General features: G+C 34.4%; 1 protein-coding gene across 3 annotated transcripts in view; it reads left to right on the top strand.

Moving 5' to 3' along the window:
- Nucleotides 1-21887, top strand: part of Egfr (epidermal growth factor receptor) — a 152998-nt gene that overhangs the window by 123494 nt on the left and 7617 nt on the right. For 2 of the 3 annotated variants that reach the window (XM_072888684.1, XM_072888683.1), the window contains 5 exons: nucleotides 2015-2352; nucleotides 19410-19745; nucleotides 20022-20406; nucleotides 20612-21288; nucleotides 21583-21712. In XM_072888684.1, the coding sequence (XP_072744785.1) occupies nucleotides 2220-2352; nucleotides 19410-19745; nucleotides 20022-20406; nucleotides 20612-21288; nucleotides 21583-21712 (1661 nt within the window). In that variant the 5' untranslated portion in view covers nucleotides 2015-2219. The remainder of the gene's footprint in view (nucleotides 1-2014; nucleotides 2353-19409; nucleotides 19746-20021; nucleotides 20407-20611; nucleotides 21289-21582; nucleotides 21713-21887) is intronic. The other variant, XM_072888686.1, reaches the window with a different exon arrangement.

Consider the following 21887-nt stretch of genomic DNA (forward strand, 5'->3'; position numbering starts at 1 on the left):
TCTTCGCATTTCTGACGAAGTCGCCAGCACTATGCAAACACTTATCGTTGATTTGCACATATGTATATAATATATCAAAGATATGTTCATTATTCTACATAAAGTGAAGAGATATCTTGAAGCTGTTGAATTCACTAACTGTATAAGTTAACTAGATGTTAAACTTGTTATCGGATATAATTTACAAAAATATTATAGAGAATTTTTAAATGTCATTTGCTATTCTAATACAAATAATTGGATTTTTATCCTTTTCCTGCACTCATCGATTTGCAGAAATACGCGAACGTAATGCGTTATACAATCACTGTTACTCGAGCTGCACCCCGAGATCTCCCCCTTAAAACATCTCCCACGTCTTTCTTGTCGGCAGACAGCGTGGTACCGCGACGACCGAGGAGAATCGCGTCGGGAAGTGAAGCTCGTAGGACAATCACGGGTCGGATGGTGCTTCGTCGTCAATAGCTCGTTATTGAGTATCGATCGTAATTAATAAGGATGATCTAAAAAAGCAATCTTGACGAGACAACCGTAATTAGAATGTCGCCGCGTGCCGTGATTCGGCCGAGGTCATTTGTTTAAGTTGATCCTCGCATGTCGCGTCCGAAAAAGGCAACTCGTGTTCACCACTTCGCAGAGAGTGTGAAAGAACAAAGAGAAAGAGTAGAGAGAGTGCTGGAATGGTCTCTCCCTGGATGAGATCGGGACTGGAAGGAGAGAGAATGGAAATGCGAGAGAAAGATGGGACGAACAAGCGAGCAGACACCTGCTGTTAGCTGTATTGTCTTCCTCTCTCTTTCGATTTTCGCTCTTTCTACATTCCTTCTTTCGTTCTTCTTTTTTTCGTTCTCTCTTATTCTTCCTTACACTGTTTTTTAGTGATACGCAGAAGCTCGTTGAAAGTAGTTCTTAAACGAGACGATGACACAACAACTGCCCGTCTGAAAGACAAGTGATGTTTTTTGTGATGTTTTGTGATTACACGCTTTTTTCAAGGTATATAGAGACCGAGTATAAAATCCATTTGTCGGTTCTATTACAGATTAAATCAATGAGAAAATCGAATTACGTAATAAAAACATGAAATGTAATTAAATTCTTAATTACAACAAATACTTTTTTTAATTCTTTGCTCTCGTCAATAAAAAGTAAAATGTTCTCTACTTTTATCACAGAAGAAAGTAATTTTCTTTTAAAAAAAAAATATTTATTACCTTTTTCTAAATAAATAATTTTTTCTGAAAAAATAATATTTAATACCTTTATAAACATAGATTTGTTTTTCGAAAATAAAAATCGTGTGTTTAAATTTATTAATTAAAGATTAAGACTCGTAGTTAAAACAAACTCACTTAAAGTTAGTTTGTTTTGAGATGCGAATATATTTGCGCTATTCATTATAGCATAACACATAACACATAATGCCATATGATATGATCGAGGATGCGTGCATAGCATAATTCAAGCGCGTATAATGAATATCGTTGCCGTGATAGTTTAGGAACACGTGCTGGAAACAGACCAATCGGCGTAATTCATTCTAGTGGCTGATAGTTATTGATTTACACACGTAACTCTTTCGTGAAACACAATTCTCAAGAGTTCCTAATGAAAATAACAGGGATTTCAACGCGAGATGATTTATGCTGATTGTCTCCTGCATCTTTCGTCTCGCTAGCATTCGCATAAGAAAATATAATCGTATTTCCATCGTGAGCATTTAATTCCAAATGTGACTGTTCAAATCTTTGTTACCTCAAGTTCTCTAATCTCTTCCTTCAGTCTAAAGTATCTTATCTCTTTAAGATAGCAAAATTCAAGAACACAATTAAGTTATAGTAAAAGAAAACATAAAACGTTCATGGAAAATTTTCCATTTTTTAGTATGTATAAAGAGAAACCAAGGACGAAAGATATGCTGGAAGATTAGATGATAGTCGCGTTTATCACTAAATACACTATAAATATTGCAGTGCTCTTTACTTTTCCACTAATTAAATTTTTTTCTTTTCAGACAATCGTGACAATTTTAATGCCGGACATGCGACATGCACGGTGAAGAAAGGAGAGCGATGGCAGCAGCGGAAACGCTTCCTCGAAGTTCCTCCGGTCTTCTCCTCGTTCGTGATAATCGACGGGCCTGCGAAGCAAAAGAGGGAATCCTCACTCAGGTCACCTTAGCAAGACCTACGGGTTCGTGAAGGGCATGATAGCTCATCATGTTCAACCACCGACACGGGCCACGAGCGCTGTCGACCTGCAACCTCCTCGGCGTAACATTCCTTTTACTGATCGTCGCCGGTAGCTACGATGTGTCAGCGGACCTCAATTCCGAGTTCGTCAAAGGAAAAAGTGAGTTTCACTGCGAAACTTTCATTTGGAAGTCTCGAAAACAGAATTACAACTGATTTGCAATTTATTCCTAATTAATATTCAATATATTAGAATCTATCGTAATTCTTCACTTTCGTGCAAAACAGAATTGGGACAGATGCGGCATCGCATTTTCCAATAATAAAATTATTATTAAAATATAATATGTATTATATATGTGTGTGTATAATTCTAGAAACAAAACAAATATGTAAATTTTTAAATAACAGTATCGTTAGTTTTAAGTATAATAATTATCACGCAATTTTATTATCGGAAAATATTGCTGCATTTTAGCCCACTTTTATAATAGTTTTAATTATTGTTTTAGATGCCACATGTGTGATATAAGTATATGAATATTACGTTATTATTAAAATACATATAAAAATATAATTTAAAAATATATGTATGTATATATACATATTATATACGCATATTTTTTTAAATTACATTTTTACTTTATTAAAATAACATAATTATTCAATTTAGAGACAAAGTTTTGCTGAAACGTGAAAATGTTAGTAATAAAAAAATAAATCTTGCAAACATCGGTGAACAGAAGATTTCCTGGAGAAATAACATAATTTATTTTCGGCGCATATGAGTGCGTATATCGCTTTATTGCGAATATTGGTTTTTTTAACTGTTATGAATATAAGTTCTTCTCTTAATAGAGAACTCTCGATCGTAGATCATCGGGACTGTCTGAAAAAGTAGAAAGCGAAGCGGTGCGTTGGCTCGGCGTGGGCGTCGCTTAGCTGAAGAGTCCCTTTTACTTCAAGTACTTTTGGAAAGTACCGTTTATCTGCTATCTTAAAGAGAAAGAACGAAAATAGAGAAAAGAGAAAGAGCGCATGCCGTTTAGAAGCTCGACTCTTATCTTCCGTCTCTAGTCGAGAGTATCTAGCATCGCATCATGTAGGTGTATTTTAAGTATTTCTATAATTGAGAATGTGGAGTGCGCTCCCGGCACGTGGTTTACAAGAGCTTGACCCACATATAAGGTGTTTATATCAGTGTTGATGACATGTCGCGGAGAGACAATGGCCGTTGCGACTATTATCACGTTCAACCGCCGTGACATTTGCGGTTCGAATGGGCTGCACGCGCTTTTACGGAAGCTACAGTTCCGCTAATGATTTTCTCGACAAGCTTCATCAAGTAGAATAATAGATTAAAAAGAAATGTTTTCATAATTTTTTAAACAAAAATTAACCGAAATAAAATAATTTAAACCCAAAAATTATATGTTATTATTAGCGTTAATAATCATACCTTACTATATCACAAGTATTTTATGCATAAGAAGAATAATAATTTTTTCAATGTTTTATCTATATTAAAAACAAAATTTTGAATGCTTAACAATATATAAAAATGAACTGTAAAACAATCAAATTAATATCACAATAATGTAAGACATATCTTTTGAAAAATAATATTTTAAAGCTTTTAAATAAACAAATCTTTCTAATTATTTACATAAATTTTTTATAATCTATAAACGACACAATTTAAAATAATTTCTTTCATGATTTTTTCTATTTTCAAGCTAGATTTATATGATCGCAATAAATGTTTGCTGTGTTAATCACAAACATAGGCAGGTGCTTATTCCAGACACAGGACTCCTTTGTCGGATAAGATGCAAAAAAGCAGAATAATACAAGTTCATCTTTTTTCTGATATATTATATATTTTATAAAAATGCAGACATCTAGAATTGATTATCATCCTTCTCGATGATATTTTGGCCAATAAATACAGACTCTCTGAAAAATTTAGTATTAACTCTGTTAGAGAGTATCAACTTTTCTTATTTTATCAAAATATATACAAGTACTCAGCGCAGATCAATCCAAACACTTTCGCATAACACATTATTAACAATTTTTATTTAAATATTTAGAGATAAGGCGTGAGAACAGAAGTTCTCACGAGAAACAGATTCGCCGAAAATTCCACGACTGGTTTTTAGGAATCCACTCGAATAGCGTTTCGAAACGAATTGGTATGATCAGCGGAAAGATATTGCCAGAATGTATTTTCATCAACACAATAACCGGTGCGTGGAGGCTGCACATTATGCAGTTGAAAAGTGCAGCTTATCCAGCATGCAAACAACCACCCAGAATTCGTTGCAGGCATGAAGAGATACCGCCTAAAGTGGCCTCCATAAAAGTTTCCATTAAAATGATAAGCTCTGAGACGATCTCTCTCTCTACCCATTAGGCAGAAGTAACCTCCGTCATGTTGTGCTCTACAGTTTCTATTTTGTCGTTCGAAAAAAAAAAATATAGAAAAAGCGAAGAGATGAACGAGACAATTTAAGAGAGAAAGAGAGATAGAGAGACAGAAGGATTTACCTTGGAAGGATTACGGAGCCGCAGTAAATTAATCGGTCGTCTTTATCGTTCTCGGCTTTTAAGATGTATCGCGTTTTGGAATAAAGTATCTATTAAGAGGCGAGTGCAGCCCCCGATAATCCCTTTGCGAGGATATTATTTACGCAAGAAAATAACAGAGGTCAGACGCCTATTAAAAATCGAATTCTTTCGAAAAATTATTTTCTTATACAGCAATTTCTAGATTTATCTTTTAACGCGCCTCGGCTTTGATCGTGTGCCGACTTTCGCCGACAAAATAGATTTTTTTTTTCTGAGACATTCATTATATAATTGTCGATTTTTGTTCGATCTCGATAATTATTCAGTGTGACTTGTTTCATCCGAAATTTCGCGATTACCATACACATATTTACTGTTAACACATTTTTGTTCAATTTATGTCAGAAGAATAAATTTAACAAACTTTTTCACAAGTCTCTGTTCACAAGTTCATGTTTTTAATTTTAATATAACTGTCGAGGCGTTATATAAAATAAAATAAATGAGACTAAAATAATGATTTATTATTATAAGTGTTTTTTTAGTTTCTAAAATTTTTACTTGGTTTTATTCGCATTTTAATGTAAGCAAATTGGACAGACAAAAAATAACAAAAACTGTAATTATTAATAATTTGCTTTTTGTAGCTCTTGAAATCATCGCTTAATACATTATTCCTAAAGAGAACGAAAGAATGTTTGATTGGCACCGTAATCGAATCTGTAAATGAACATACGCCAAGAGAGTGACAAGACTCTCGCTCATATGCTTTAGCCTGTTATCGCCCGAAGCTCTTTATTTATAACCCCGGCTTCAAGAATAATCGACGAGAGGCGAGAAATTTTATATTCATTATATCCTCTGGCAACGAGACTGCTACTCTGACAACGTTCTACTTTGCTCATACTTGCGTATCAACCTAATCTTCAAATCTGGGAGAATTTTTGTCTCTTCGATCGGGCCCTTCGATACCGGCATCGATATTCATTTCCTCGACTAACGATATTAATTATTAGACATTTGTCCTTGGATGGTTTTAAAGAATCTCGCTTTCTCCACCATTGCTTCTCCCAAGTTTCTTCACCTTTGCCGGATCCTTTGACACAGATTATATCTTCCAGCGTGTCCAGCGGGTAAGTAAGGAGTAAGTAACGAGACATGAAGCAGGAAGAAAGATTATCGGGGCATGAGCATGAGAGACCATCGTCCATCAAGGCAAAAGCGAGATATAGCGCAACGTAATACCGTTTCCCCGTACGACTTATCGTCATCGTCGTCGTCGTCGATGTATGTGTAAGGACCAGACAGGGACATCTGGGAGGCATGCCTTAATTGACCGCTCAGAATATCGACGAGATCCCAGAGACGGATTAAGACGTCAGATTTCCGAGGGACATTCGTATTTTTTGCCCGCCATGAAATATGACCGTTCAATATGCTCGATGGAATTTATTTATGTATGATGAGGATTGCGTCGCTGGATCCACGCGCGTTTCTTTCCTACTAGTATTCCTCCCGTAACTTTCTGGAAGCGTCTCGATATTTTTAGTCGTCTATTCGTCTTATTCTTTTTTTATTTGCTTAAGATTTTTAATCAAAGCTCATTTATTCTTGCGGGAAACTTAACTAGACATAATCGTTTTTTAAATTTTTGATATTATAAAAAACTTGACAGCTATGAAGCTTATGTTACTGATGGTATACATATAAGTAGATAATTCATTTTCTACATATCTTCTCCGAAATGCTTCGTCGATTCTTTTATATAACATGTTTTTATACTAAATATTTATCTTGCGTATTAACAAAATTCTATTTTGCTCAAGATGTTGTTACTACTAATCTTACTAGCAAACCACAACATTAAATCTATGATTTGATCCATTCGGAATAATCGATGAACACGTGGGGATTGTGCAAATACGCGACTTTATGACCGCGATTCAATTGAGGCAACATTCCAAAGAGAGATTGCACATGCGGTATAGCAGATGAGCCGATTCTTATATTAATCATTTCCATCTGACGTCTCTTGCAATCTGCCTGGCGGGCATTTTGCGAGTTTACGCGACAGCCCCGAGGTGAGATTGGTAACAGGTGGTCTCGCATTCGTTTCACAACGTGACCAGGCTAAACACGTATCGCATCGTGATACGAATGCGCCCTGTCGAAGGTCAATCAGGGGGTTTTCGATGCGCGATGACGCGCGCGATCGCGAGGGCGATGACAATGGGCGTCGTCGGCGTGATCGAGGAGAGATTTGAAGGCCGCACAAATGGAGCTGTCAACGTTTTTTCCTGAGTTGGGCATTGTATGCCCAAATCAGAAGGACTCGCGATGGCAATCTACGCCGATTGATGCGATGATGCGCGAAAACGCGTCGACGAAGCGCATTGTCTAGAATTTTATGTATGACGTAGTAGCGTCATTATCCAGAATGAGAAGGGAATATCGGCTCGATAACGAAGTATATATATCTAATTTGTTCGGGATATATTTCTAAAATAAAATATATGATTAATACGACAAACGTGATGTGCATATTCTCTGTGTGCATGATTGATTATATTTAATATATATATATATGCGGATATCAGATTCAATTATGGATTAAAAGACTTGTTCTCTGGATTCTTTCCATTTAATATATAGATAATTTTGTTCAGAAATTTTTGTCTTTTATTCATATTCGCTTTGTACTCATATTAGCAAAAAATTAAATATAATTCAAATATCTAAATAAATTAAGTGATATACAAAATTGAATATATATATATATATATATATATATATATATATATATATATATATAATTTCGAATATTTATCTATGCAAAATTATCCCGCAATCTCTCTGGCATCGTTATGCAATTCACATCTTGCACAATTATGCAATTATACCGAGTTGTCTAACCTTTTGATTTGTTTTTCTTGATATTAATATCCTAGAAATTCTTGATATTCAGATTTTGTATATTATTTAATTTATTTTAGATATTTTAATTATATTATTAATTATTAATTATATTATATTTAATTTTTTTTTATTTAATTTTTTGCTAATGTACAAAGCATGAGATAAAACAAAAATTTCTGAACAAAATTATCTATATATTAGATGGATAGGAAGAATCCAGGGAAGGAACAAGTCTTTTAATCCATAATTGAATCTGATGTCCGCATTGTTCCGTATCATAAATATCAAATGATAAAAATGAAAAGAAATTAGATTTTGTTGTTAAGCAGTCAAGAAAGTACGGCATTTAAGAAATTAGTCAAAGGTATAGCTCTTCCGCTACGACTGCTTGATTGATGGCACACATCAGATTAAGCATAAGCATCAACAGGTCTAGCAGAGAAATGTGGGTGGACGAAGAGGATGAGAGACGTGGGTGACTTTTTTTTAGTGATTGCACATCAAGAAGAATTTTATGGAGAATAAAAGGTTGACATGTGGAAGTGTGTCCAATTGTTACGAAATGCAAACAAAGAAAATAATATACCTCTTTACATGTTAGGTATTGCATAAAATAAACAGTTTTCAGAAAGAAATTATATAGGTAAAATTTATGGGTCAAAAGTTGGCGAATTAAATTAATTTCTTGCATTTTGTGTTTTATCGACTCGACCTTTCTGCTGACGATATTTTTGCGTGTTGGAATTTTAATTGATTTTTAATTGATCATTAGTTGGCCGCTTGCATTACTCGATCCAATGTACATACGTACAGTACCGATTATGAAGAAATTTCTATCGGTGGAAACAAAGTTTCTCTCCAGAGAATTCCTTTTTCTCCTTTTACCATCTACATTGAAAATCTAATACTTAAAAATAAAACTTATACACATACAAGTAGAACGTTTGTTTAAACATTAATAAGCTTTATTATTGTTTATTTTATGTTTATTTTTGATCGATAAAAGTAGAAAGATCCTTGACTGTTTTATTTATGATTATAAGGTTTGTCGAGTTTTAATCGTAAATATGGTACTAAAAAAAACAGATAATGTTGATATATTATACATATCGCAGATAAAAAATTATCTAGTAAAATGTCCGATTAGATATATTTCCTGTTGCACATTTAACACATTTAATTTAACTACGAAAGTCACGCAATTAATGATCGAGGAGCGGTGTCGATTTAATCTATTTCATTGTTTCGATATCAGAAAGTGGAATTTATTTTAAAATCGCACGCTTTCCCAAGATTTCGCGCGATCTTTCCCACAGTGGAGGAGTTAAGCCCGCGAGGCGCCCATCAAGCACTTGAAGCTACACGCACGACGTTAAAAGGGACAGGTAATTTAGCGCGCGTTACGAAAGGACGAGGTACTCGGTATCGCGCGAGATGCTGGATCAGGGATGTTAAACGATACCGGCCCGAGGTCAACATATCTGCGCGGAATCTGCGCCGCGGATCGGGCAGCTTATTGCACGATCCACCGAGAAGGAGAGTGATATAGGTACGCGCCCACGTAAGAACGTTATCGGATCGGGCGATCACAGATCGATCGTGGCTGTGCTGAGGAAAGTGACGATGGCCTCTCGATGGCCTCGGATCTCGAGATCAAGATACGAGTTCGAATCTCGTGCGGATTCTGAAAATTAATATGTAAAATGAACGATATAATTTGGTGAACATTTACTCAATCTTTAACCTGATCTCAAAATAAGTACGTATCATCTTTAATGAAACTGTCAATGTTTGTCCTACGCTGTTTATACAATTATTAAGATATAAACAGTTTCGAATTAGATGTATTAACAAATATGTATATCTATGTATAATATATTAATTATAAATATATATAAATATACTTATAATATATTGTTAATTTATTAATATGTATTATAATATATTATATATTAAAAATCAATATACATATTTTAAGATATATTAAAAAATTTTGATTTGAGAAAGACTGACTATAAGAAAAGCAAATAAAAAGATACATTTTGTTGTCGTCGATTTTCGTTATCGTTTCTTCCTCGCATTTGCGGGAAAATTAAAAATAATATATATATATATACTATAATTCTCTCGGAAAAACTGAAATTAGGAACATAAATTTAGAAAAATAAATGCACCATTATACACAATGAAATTTACGAGTTATGAATATTATTCGCGTAATATATCGAGTTGTAGTTCAACTATGGTGACGTCTCTTATTGTCTCGCGCATTAACACTCCTCGAGGCGACAACCGCGTTGACTGACGTCTGTGGCTTCTTCCTCTTCAACTAGTGGAGACAGCGCTGGAGCAAGACGTACATTTCTCCCGAGGTGGTCGACGCCTGCCGCGAGATTCACGCAAGATAAATCGATGCTCCTCCTTACCGTTCCTCGAGTCTTTGTCTCGATCAGCTGATGAATTTTACTCACAAATGTGTCTTTGTTCGTATGTTTTTTTTCCTCAAAGTCTAGTATGTTGCACAATTTAAAAAAATCTTAGTACATATAGTTGCCAATTATTAGAGCTAATCGTTGTAAAATAAGGGCAACAGTATTCAAATTATCATTATAATAGAGAAATGTATCTAAAATTTGACAATGTTAATTTGTTATAATTTTAAAATCAATTAAATATTCTGTTTAAATCATGTATACATATAATTATAATTATAGAATATATAAAAAAATATTTTTATATTATTTTATCATAATTTTACTCGCGATTTTTGCGTTTACTTATTTTTAACCATACGCCGAAATTAAATTACAAATAACACCTGAACAAATAGCAAGAAAATGCACTGGTTTACCATTATGGTATTCAATGTTTAATGTGCAAGTGTTTTTCTGCGGCTAAGTGATTTGAGAGACAAGACTTTATGCGGCGACTTTATGGTGTAATTATGAATGCAACTCGCTCGTATATCAAAATCTTTGTCAAATGACGGTGAAAAGCACTCAAGCTAGATTGCTATCTGTTGTGCAAGTTGTATGTATTAACAAATAAAAATTGCAACGGTCTTTGCATGGGCTGTAAGTACGACGATGAATTGTAAAAATGTCACTCTACACTAAACATAATTTATAATGCACTTTATTGTCTTTAGGATTATTTAAAGTATCTAATCTAAAATAAACAATAATTTAATTATTCACATTCTAGGAATTTATTAAAATCTGTGAATATAAAAGAATTTAAATATTGTGAAAAAATTTATTGAGCGCTCATTGAAACAGCCTTATTAAATATGATTTTAATAGCAAAGTAATGTACGATATAATGCGCATATCACGAAAATGCGACGTACATACATTATGCTGCAAGTCACTGTAACAAGTATCTTTCGATGAAGAAAGCACTATTATATAAAAGTTAAGCTTTATTTTTTCACATATAAAGTTTGCATATTAGATGAAGGAAATTTATCTTTCCCCAGACGACAGCAATATAGAGTTCTTTCAACTATGTAACATATAAATCCTCGCCTAAAGTCGTGCATTGAATCCTGAATCAACCTTATCGCGTACAATCTAGTTGAACAACGCAGTGAAAAGCATTAATTCTCCATTATTTAGCGATTTTTACGACGCCCTATGGCATAATGTAATGGTTTTCTCCCGCTTGTCTTGCGATATTTAACACATCTTACATTGCATTGTGATATTACTTTTAGTCAAATAAAATCTGCTATTATATTTATTATATTTATTTAGTGATGTTTCTACGTGAAATAATTTTTATTTTAGACTGCAAATATTTTAAAGTATTTGTTGAAGAATTCATATCATTAATTTGAAAATTTCTATATTTTAATGTGAAAATGTTATTATTTTAATTTACATACTCAAACTTGTTTTCAATAGAGACATAGTACAAATGTATAGACTTTATATATTATGCTTATTTTTTCTCTTTCTTATATTATTTTATATAATTTGAACATTTTATTGATGGTATCTGTATATTAATTACCTTAGAAAATATTTAAAAAATTTTTAAGACATTGACTTCTTAGACCTACAGTCAGATGAAAAGATTAGAGGAAAGAAGATTTAGAGAAAAACTAATTTTGCTATTTTTTTATAATATGATAGTGAGGAGTTAACGAAGATAATGCTTGCGATGAGAGAGCACTGATCGAAAGTCGGTGTTCTGTATCCGGGAGGCAAACGTGAGATCGCGTGCCCTCTCGGTGCACGCGTGGTCCAGCTCGCTGGCTGCTGAGGTTGCGAGGTGAGATAAAGAAAGAGAGAGAAAAAGAGACGCATAAGGAGCCATTGCGGATGATCGAGAGAAGGAGATAGAACAGAGAGAGAGAGAGAGAGAGAGAGAGAGAGAGAGAGAGAGAGAGAGAGAGAGAGAGACGCAGTAAATGTAGAATGTATTGTCGGGAGAGAGAGAAACGAACAAAGCGCATTCCGCACACAACGTCATTTGTTCCTTGTCCATGCCGCCCTCGGTACTTCATTTTGATTCGTTATTATTTCCTCACCTCACTTGTGCTTTATTAACAACGACAGTTAAAAAAAAAAATGAAAATAGTGTGCCCGACAATTTTCTCGAAAACACTTTCGCGCCGCGACTTAATGACATCGCCCTGTGACCTGAAAAATCGACATGTGTCAACTATTACTATATAAAGGTAGCAGCCATTAATTATTATAATAGATGTTTTTATGGCGTTGCAAAATTAAAGAATACATATTCTCTAAAATGTAAGCTTGTAAAAACTTTTTCTCTGCAAATTTACTTTTGATATTTTTAATGTGATTGTTTCTCCTTTCAATCTCTATCATATCTCACATCACTGTTGCATTTTTAAATCTTTCCTGTTTTAAAATAAAAGATATATATATATATATATATATATATCTTATTTATTTATTTAAAAAATATCTTTATAAGAAATATCTCTCTAAAATAAATCTTAATGAACTTTTAATAGAAATTTATTTTTGCATGACTCGTTATTCATTTTAACTTTCACTCGTAATCTCAAATAAAATACGAAATAATTGTTATTTGTATGGAGATAGTTATTTACTTTATTCTATGAAGATACAATAAAACTATGCAAATTTTTTCAAAAGCAATAATTAAAACGAATTTATAATTTATTTGCAATTTATAATCACATTACAAAATAATCGTGTAAAATGTAAAATCTAAAGCGATTAGAGTCAATTATCAACACATACGTTGTCCAAATAATTTGTAATTTATTTAAACTCTTCCCTCGATTCTGCTTCCTAAAAATAAAAATAAAATAAAAATCGCCGTAAACAAACAGCTTTAAAATTACAAACGTAATGCACACATCATTGCAATGGACAAGTTAGTAAGTTATTTTGTAAAATTGAATAAAAAAATGTTAATTTTTTTCTCTTTTCTCTAAATTTATTTTTTATAAAGATCAAGTCTGCATTATCCTTGATTCTTCGATCGCATGCCTATAGACTATAGACCAAAGTACATCAGAGTTAACTCGAATATAAAGCAACGCGAAGCGCGAGAAGATGGAACGAGAGGTGCAAGAGAAAGAGCCCATGATCGAACGGAGTGACGTGAATAAAACGCCGTCGCGCCGCCGACATAATGAAATCGAAAAATGAAGTTACACGAACGGAACGGAGCGGAGACGCATACCGCATCGTAGCCTTCGGGCTGGCCACGCCGCAGGGAGCGGAGGAGCTTAACCGCAGACTCGAAAGCAATAAACCATAAAGCTATTAATGTTACGCCACGGTTATAACGTATACGCGAGACTTATACAACCCCCCGACTCGGATGTATCCCTCTCGTCTCCTTCTTGTCGCCCTCTCCACTCCCGCGTCGTAGATTCATGTATACTGGAGGCTGGTCAGGGTGTAGTTGAACGATCGCGCGTGATGACAAAGCGATTCGTCTTGAATCTCGGCGAAAACTTGATATCTCCTCTCTTATTCTCTCTCCAGCTATGAATTGGAATATTTTCAACTCACAATGACACGACGCTTCGGAAGAGAAAATTGCCTCGAACTGCGAACCAAGTTGATTAGCTGATAATTTTGGAAATATTTCAGAAGGCCAGTTTGAACAAGAACGAGTTATGAGATCGTTCTTTATGTTTAGAAATGATATTATAGGACGTAACCAGAATTCCTAGATTAATCAAGTAATTCAAATGAGAGAATACATAAAGCAACAGGTGAACGAAACGTCAGTCAAAGTATTTGCGTCGGCAAGTCGATTACTACGTTTGATCTATTCAAACTCGTATGACCTTACGTCGTAAGAGAACGATGTTCATTTTGAGAAGGAAAAAATTGGAATACCTGCATATAAAAGGGGTATAAATGTCTACATAAACTTACTTTGAAGCTCGTTGAAATGCGAAAACCGTTAGACGAGAGTTACGAGTAAATCTCTTCGTTTATTCAATATCTATTTAAATCTGCTAAAGTTTTCGTTCTAATCGCGAATTATGTTACGAAATGTTTCTCCGAACTCATATTTACATCGTGACTTTTATTGCAGAAGTTCCGATATTTAACATAGTATTACGAAATTTATTTTCACGAAGTGAAGTCCATTATTCTTTCTTCCATTTCTGCATATTTATTTTTAAACTTTTTCCAGTTTCCATTATTTTATTATTCTTTTTTTGCTTTCAGTTTGTTTTTCCCTTTTTTCAGTTTTTTTTTTATATTTATAATATGTTTTATACTTTATCCGTTTTACGAAAAAGTGAAAAATATTTTATTTTTATGTGTACACACTTTATTGTTATTTTTCGATATTTTTTATATTAATATAAAAATTAATGATTTATTAATTTTTTTTATTTTGCATTAATTAATTTTTTTATAATACATTTTTGCTTATAATACTCTCTTCTGCATATTTTGAACAGTTATTTATTTATTTATTGTCTTATACTTTTTTTTATCAGAGTGGATGGTTTTGTTTCAAAATACAATTTTTTTTCTGTTTTTCTTTCTCTCACAGTTTCAATTTTTCTTTCTCTTAGCCATTCTCTGAAATCCATTCTCACCTTGATTTTTTTTTTTTTTTAGCAAACTCAAACCGATAGTTATTTCGCGCGTTTACGATACCTCGGTTTTATTTCGTCGGGCATTTAGCCGAGGGCTCAAGAGAGAAAGAGAGAGAAAGAGAAAGCAGGCAAAAGAGAAGCCTTAGAACCGAGAAACGATTTTGATGGTGGGGATTGCGCGAGCTCGACGGTATCGATGTTTACGAGCTCAAATAAACGGCACCGTCGTCGCCGTCGTCGCCGTCATCGCCATCAGCATGTGGTTATTTCATATTACTTTGGGCCTTTAATGGAGGAGAAGAAGGCATTTTAAAGTGCCGCATAAAAATCGATGCTCTCCTCCTAGAAGGTGGTCGGAGGACCACGTATGGTTGCTCTGTGCGACGTGCTCTTTGCTTTCACAAAAGAAACCTCACCTCATCTCTCACCGCGGGATTTCGGCGTCCTGTGCCGGTTGCTTGTTTCTTCATATCCTACGTCTTCCGCGCCTCTTATATTTCGCGGTTTTTGTCAGATTTATCGTTCACGCATTTGAAGGGACTATATCTGGGACTGTAAACCTTCAGGTTGCCATTCTTTTTTTATTGTATAACTGTTAGCTATAAATATTGTCTTTTTGCGACACTCGAAGAAGCTTCTGTATATAATTTTATACGAGGGTTTCTTTGAATTATGAATTAAATATTAATCATGTTTCTTCTTTTCTTCATGTTCTTCCTAAGGAGAAAATTATAAGGATAATTGGCCACTTTGATTAAATTCATTTCCTAAGCGATTCTAAGAAGTAATCACCTCGATGGGTGGCGAGCAGAATTATAATCATTATCTGCATTATTTTTAATGATTGCTCGTAGTTTGAATTTAGTGAATTTCCTACAAATTTTGCAAATAATGATGAAGAAGGTAATATTCGTACCACGCTCGTAATCAATATATCGCCGCTATTGTCTTCGCGGCTATGGTGCAGGCGTCGTAAATTTGGCAGAATGTTAATTCTACGCGTGAGAGAGCGAGAGCGGCGAGAGCCGGGCAATTTTCGCAGCCTCGCCATCGGGGATAATCACCACGTTTCTGCCAGGGTGTATCCCCGGTCCCGAGGACCTAATGATGAATTTCGTGCCGAGCCAGAGAGTAAGCCTCGGAGGTTGGAAAACGAAAACGAGGAACGTGTCGGCCCGCCGACCTTAACCGACACTTCTCAGCGAACCTCCATTCTGTCTAAACGTCTATCCGTACGGTCATCACGCTCGTGCTGTTCCTTTTTATCGAACCACCTTGCAGCGAGCACGCCAAAGCGAACATAAGTTCCTCTTGACGTGTCGGTTTGAATCGTTATTTCCTTCGGTCTAGATCGTAATTCGCTTGCCACGGATGATGCATTCTATCGATTGCTAACTACTAAAATTTTACTAGCTGTAAACATGTCAAGGACTTGAATTCATTTTTATAACAATGATAATTACATATAAGCAATAAAATAAAATAAGAACTATAATAAAATTTATTTTAGTTTGCTTGTGATGATTTATTACTTTGTGGTTTTAATTATGTTACAAGAGAAAGAAGATCGAGGTATGATTAAAGGGCTAAACTTTACGAGTTTAGGAAAAAGAAAACAATAATTTTAACTATATTCTTTCTATTTATACTACAAATAAAAGTGCAGTCTTGAAAATAATAAAAAGATTATCAATGAATTCTGGAATGAGGAATCGATTTGTGTTGGTGGTAAAACTTTATAACACACAAAATAAACGTAAGAAATATTGAGAAAAAGAAGAAATGTGTTAAACAATTCTGGACAAATGCTTATTATTTTTATTTTCATAGAATCTCTATGACACGATTGTTTGCATCAAGAAAAAATGCAAGACAATGCCGAGAGACAAGATGAGAATGCAACAGAAAATTTTTTATTACAATATAGCAAATGACTTGATATCGACGAGACAGAATACAGTGAAAAATGTCATCACTAAAAAGAAAAGTCATTTATGCTTTTAATTTAATTAAAAATCGTTCTTCAATTTTTCATTAAAGGAGAAAGTTTGATTTATCAATTTATACATTATCCTTTATTTCATATTCTTTCTTGTTTTCTATTCGAAGAATCATCAGATCATTTTATAGATATTTTAGCAAAGGCAAAAAATCTGGCTTAATTTAATGTTCATCATCGATCTTAAGGATGAGTAGTAAATTCTTGTAAAAGGAAAGTTTTATTCGAAAAATTTGCTAACTAGCAAAGTCTGCGATTTCACAGCGATATTCTTTCTTGGACGAAAAATCATTAGGAATAGTAATTCTGACCTTTATTTGGATGATCAAGTCATATATCTTTAATGCGACTCGGATTCGCGAGATCGAGCGGCAGAAAACCTGCAGCGACCGATGCAGATGCACGCTCGATCCGCATTCTTGAGTCCTGGCGCCATGTCCTGGTACGTGTATTTGGTATCTCATCGGTGACTCTCTCTCTCATCCGTAGCATCTGGTCGATACAAATACTCGGCAAATACTCGAGTACACGTTTGCTCCGCCGCTTTTTCCCCTCCGTAATCTCCGGCGACGGCGACGGCGACGGCGACGGGCCTTCTTCTGTGGCAGTACACCTTCCTCGGAGATCTCGCGCAAGAAGAACGTCCTTACCGCGCAATTATTTTCGCATGATTCCGATCGTCGATCAGATTAAGACCGCTCTTTCGGTACCGCATGCCGATTGCAGAGAAAGGTAGCCGCCGCCGCCGCTCGTTTGCGAACTGTTTGCGATGATGCGAGTCGAGATTTAAGCTGCGAGCAAAACCAAATTCCGGGGGAGTGAACGTGCGACTATGCTCTCCGTCGTGGCAGTTACTTCTTTGCTCCGCGAGTAAGGAGCTTGCGCGAAGCTATCTAATAAAAGTATGAATCTTTCTTTTATATGTGGCCGCTTTATCAGGAGAAATTGGCCGCTCGATTAATTTCTGACATACTTTACGATGCTTTTGGTTCTATTTGTCAGACATAATTACTGAGTCGTAACAAGGTTTATGTGCAGTCAAATATTTCAAAATTTATTATTTCTTTCTCTTTTTTATAATAATAAGTATTATGTATCAAATAAAAATTAAATAGCGAACTCTCCAGATTTCTACTGACCCGAGACTCAAGAAAAAAATTGCAAAAGAATATTTAAAAACAGCACATTCCTCCCCAACTTTTTGTTTATTTCTAGTAAAGAAAATATGATAGAAGATTTTAAAAAATAAGAAATTTTCATGGTAATAAAATTCTTAATAAAAAAATTTACATTATACTTAATTGCATTATAAATAATAGGTACGAAATTTACATAAACATTCATATACTTTTACTAGAACATATAAACTGAAAATAATATTCTGTGTAGATCGAACTTTAATTTTGTCTTCTCAGTTGTATAAAATTTCTATTTTATACAACTGAGAAGAACTTTGCGTTCTTTTGAAAGAAGAATAGTAAATCTATTTTATATAAAAACAACTCTCTAATGTGTGGATATACATATACATATATAAATAATATATTGTATTAATATTTTAATGTTAATATTATTACAATATTAATTTTCGAAAATATACACGTATCAATGGACAATTTTGCCAAGAGATACGTGGAATGGTTTACCTCGTTCTGTAATATTATGAACATTTACTATACTTACGAATCTTACAAACACTGTGCCTTCGAATGTGTGTATATATGCATTGTCATTCAAGCACAGTCGACATAAGACTCTAATTGCACAACGAAATCACGGCAGCGTATGTACAGTACTTTATGGAGGTAGTTCGCCCACCAATATACGTTTCGTAGATAAAACGCTATCTATAGATCGCGGGAATATACTATTAAGTGTGGGTGGTACCTACAAACTATCGTAATCGGAAATGAATAACGCGGTTTCCTCTACACATGGAAATTACGCATCCTCAATCTCGATATTTAGTTTTATTCTCTGAACCGTTACTCGAATTGCTCAATAATCGTGCCACATTAAACACCTACATATGTATGTATTTGGAAGATATTGTCGTATGCAATTTATTGAGGAACAATTATCGTTAAATTCACACAGCTTTAATGTTTTAATATAAAACAAAATTGAAAGGTTAAACAGATATTAAATATTAAAAACAGATATCAAATTAATGAATAATAATAAATATATATTTACATTATTTTTTAACTAGCTGATGTAAATGAAAATATAACTTCCATTAACACTATTATTTATGATTATCTAAGGAGTATTTATTTATAATTTTATAATCTTGAGAAAGAATAAGTGTGAAAATCCAACAACAATAATCTTTTTTAATTAATACTATATTAGATTGCTGCATATAAATGTATATTTTATATATTAATTATTTATAAATAATTCTGAAAAATTAATAAGATGCGACTGAAATTTAATTGCTATTATATTATTATAGTAATCTTTATGAAGATTGTAATTTCATAATTTTATAATTTATTTCGAGAAAACCCGAGAATATCGAAAGCTGAATTAATATATAACACGCTTTCAATAATCTTTTTACATTTCGTTTATATTCGTGCTATATATAATTTAATATATTCACGCAGATTTATAAATTATACTTATAAATGTTAATTATTATTGCTTGCAGTTTGCATCGGTACCAATGGCCGTCTCTCCGTGCCGTCCAACAAACAACATCACTACCGGAATCTTCGAGACCGGTACACCAACTGTACTTACGTCGATGGTAATCTGGAGATCACATGGCTCCAGAACAAAACCTTCGACCTCAGCTTCCTCCAGTACATACGGGAGGTCACCGGTTACGTCCTCATCAGTCACGTGGACGTGCGGAGGATCGTCCTCCCGAGATTGCAGATCATTCGTGGTAGAACCCTCTTCAAGCTCAATATTCACGACCACGAGTTCGCCCTCTTCGTCACAATGTGTCAGATGCACAACCTGGAGATGCCGGCCCTTAGAGGTATGTCTTTACTTCTTGATTCTCTTGTTCAGGTTCAGGCTAATAAAGATATTTTTCTATCACTGAATATTCATTGATAATTAATTGATTAATTTATTTGAAGTTGTGATAAATATTGTCTTATACACACAAATAAACAAACATATTTTAACAATTAAACATTTATAAAAATTGACAAATCATCTTTTAATATTGAAAAATGAGCAATTTTAAAGAAAAAAAATTTAACGAGCTATCGTTTCATTCATGTCTAACTCGCGATTGATTTCGTCATAGATATACTCAACGGGAGCGTGGGGATGTACAACAACTACAATCTCTGCCATATCAAGACGATCAATTGGGAGGAAATAATCACCGGTCAAGGAGGGCGATACTTTTACGTATACAATTTTACATCGCCGGAACGCGTCTGTCCGGAATGCGACGAAAGCTGCGAACAGGGCTGCTGGGGTGAGGGTCCAGAGAACTGTCAAAGGTACTCCAAGACTAACTGTTCGCCCCAGTGCTGGCAGGGCAGGTGTTTCGGTCCTAATCCGCGCGAGTGTTGTCATCTTTTTTGCGCCGGTGGTTGTACCGGTCCCAAACAGAGCGACTGCCTTGCCTGCAAGAATTTCTTCGATGATGGCGTGTGCACGCAAGAATGTCCGCCCATGCAAAAGTAAGTAACATCACGTAAGCATCTGTATTTTCGCTACAAATTCCGATGTCAAGTGTTGCAAAAAATACTTTATACACAACAAAATAATAATTAAAATAATAATAATTTAATATACAACCATATAATTTACTTGTAAATTATTTATATGCTATAAAATTAATAAGAAAGTGTATTAATATCTAAACATTATTAATGTTGCTTTTAGATATAATCCAACAACATATTCCTGGGAAGCTAATCCTGATGGAAAGTACGCGTACGGAGCAACTTGCGTGAGACGATGCCCGGAACATCTCTTGAAAGACAATGGCGCGTGTGTGAGATCCTGTCCACCGAAAAAGAAAGCAATGAACGGCGAGTGTGTTCCCTGCGACGGTCCTTGCCCGAAAACCTGCAAAGGTGTCGAGAAAGTGCACTCTGGTAACATTGACACCTTCAAGGATTGCACCATCATCGAAGGATCAATCACAATCTTGGATCAGAGCTTCGAGGGCTTCCAACACGTTTATCCAAATTATACGTTCGGCAAACGATACGAGAAGATGCATCCCGACAAGTTAGAAGTCTTCAGAACTTTAAAGGAAATTACCGGCTATCTTAATATCCAAGGAGATCACAAGGATTTCAAGAACCTTTCGTACTTTCGAAATCTCGAGGTGATCGGGGGCAGAACGCTCACGGAATACTTTGCGTCCTTATACATCGTTAAGACCTCTCTGGTGTCGTTCGGGCTTAGTTCCTTAAAAAAGATTTACTCCGGTTCGATTGCCATTTTAGAAAATAAGAATCTATGTTACGCACAGAGTATCAATTGGAGCAGGATCAAGAAATCATCCGAACACGAAAGTCTTCTGTCGAACAATCGAAACGAGAGCGAATGCGGTAAGTATAATAAAAAGATATAAGTGTAGCTCTTTAATCTAAATAGAAACAAAACAATTGTTTAAAGTTTAAATATTGCTGAATATAAAAATTGAATCTTAACTATATAATATTTGTCATAATAAGTTTACTGCGGAAGCTTTTTAAATTAAGGTTAAAAATAGAATTTACGTTATACATAATATTGTTACATGTAACATTAATATTTAAACATATAATATTTATTTATTTTAATGTAAATAAATTATCAAGTTTCTATATAAAATTATACAGAATATTAATTTTGAATTGCAGTCAAAGATGGTCTCGTATGTGACGAACAATGTTCGGACGAAGGATGCTGGGGACCTGGACCAGCGCAATGTCTGTCGTGCAAGAACTTTATCCTAGGAAATGATTGTCTTCAAGATTGCACTGCACCAGGGTAAGTTGACAAGCATATAAAAAATATTATATAATACAAAGTTAAAATTTGCAATAACGCATACGATATTTCTCTCCAATTAAAATTGCTTTCCTAGCTCGTGGATTGAAGGTAAATCGAAATTATTCAGTGAAAATTTGAGCCACAATTCTCACGATCTTTTTTTTTTTTTTTT

The sequence above is a fragment of the Anoplolepis gracilipes genome, chromosome 3, assembly GCF_047496725.1.
Source record: "Anoplolepis gracilipes chromosome 3, ASM4749672v1, whole genome shotgun sequence".
NCBI classification, from domain to species: Eukaryota; Metazoa; Arthropoda; class Insecta; order Hymenoptera; family Formicidae; genus Anoplolepis; species Anoplolepis gracilipes.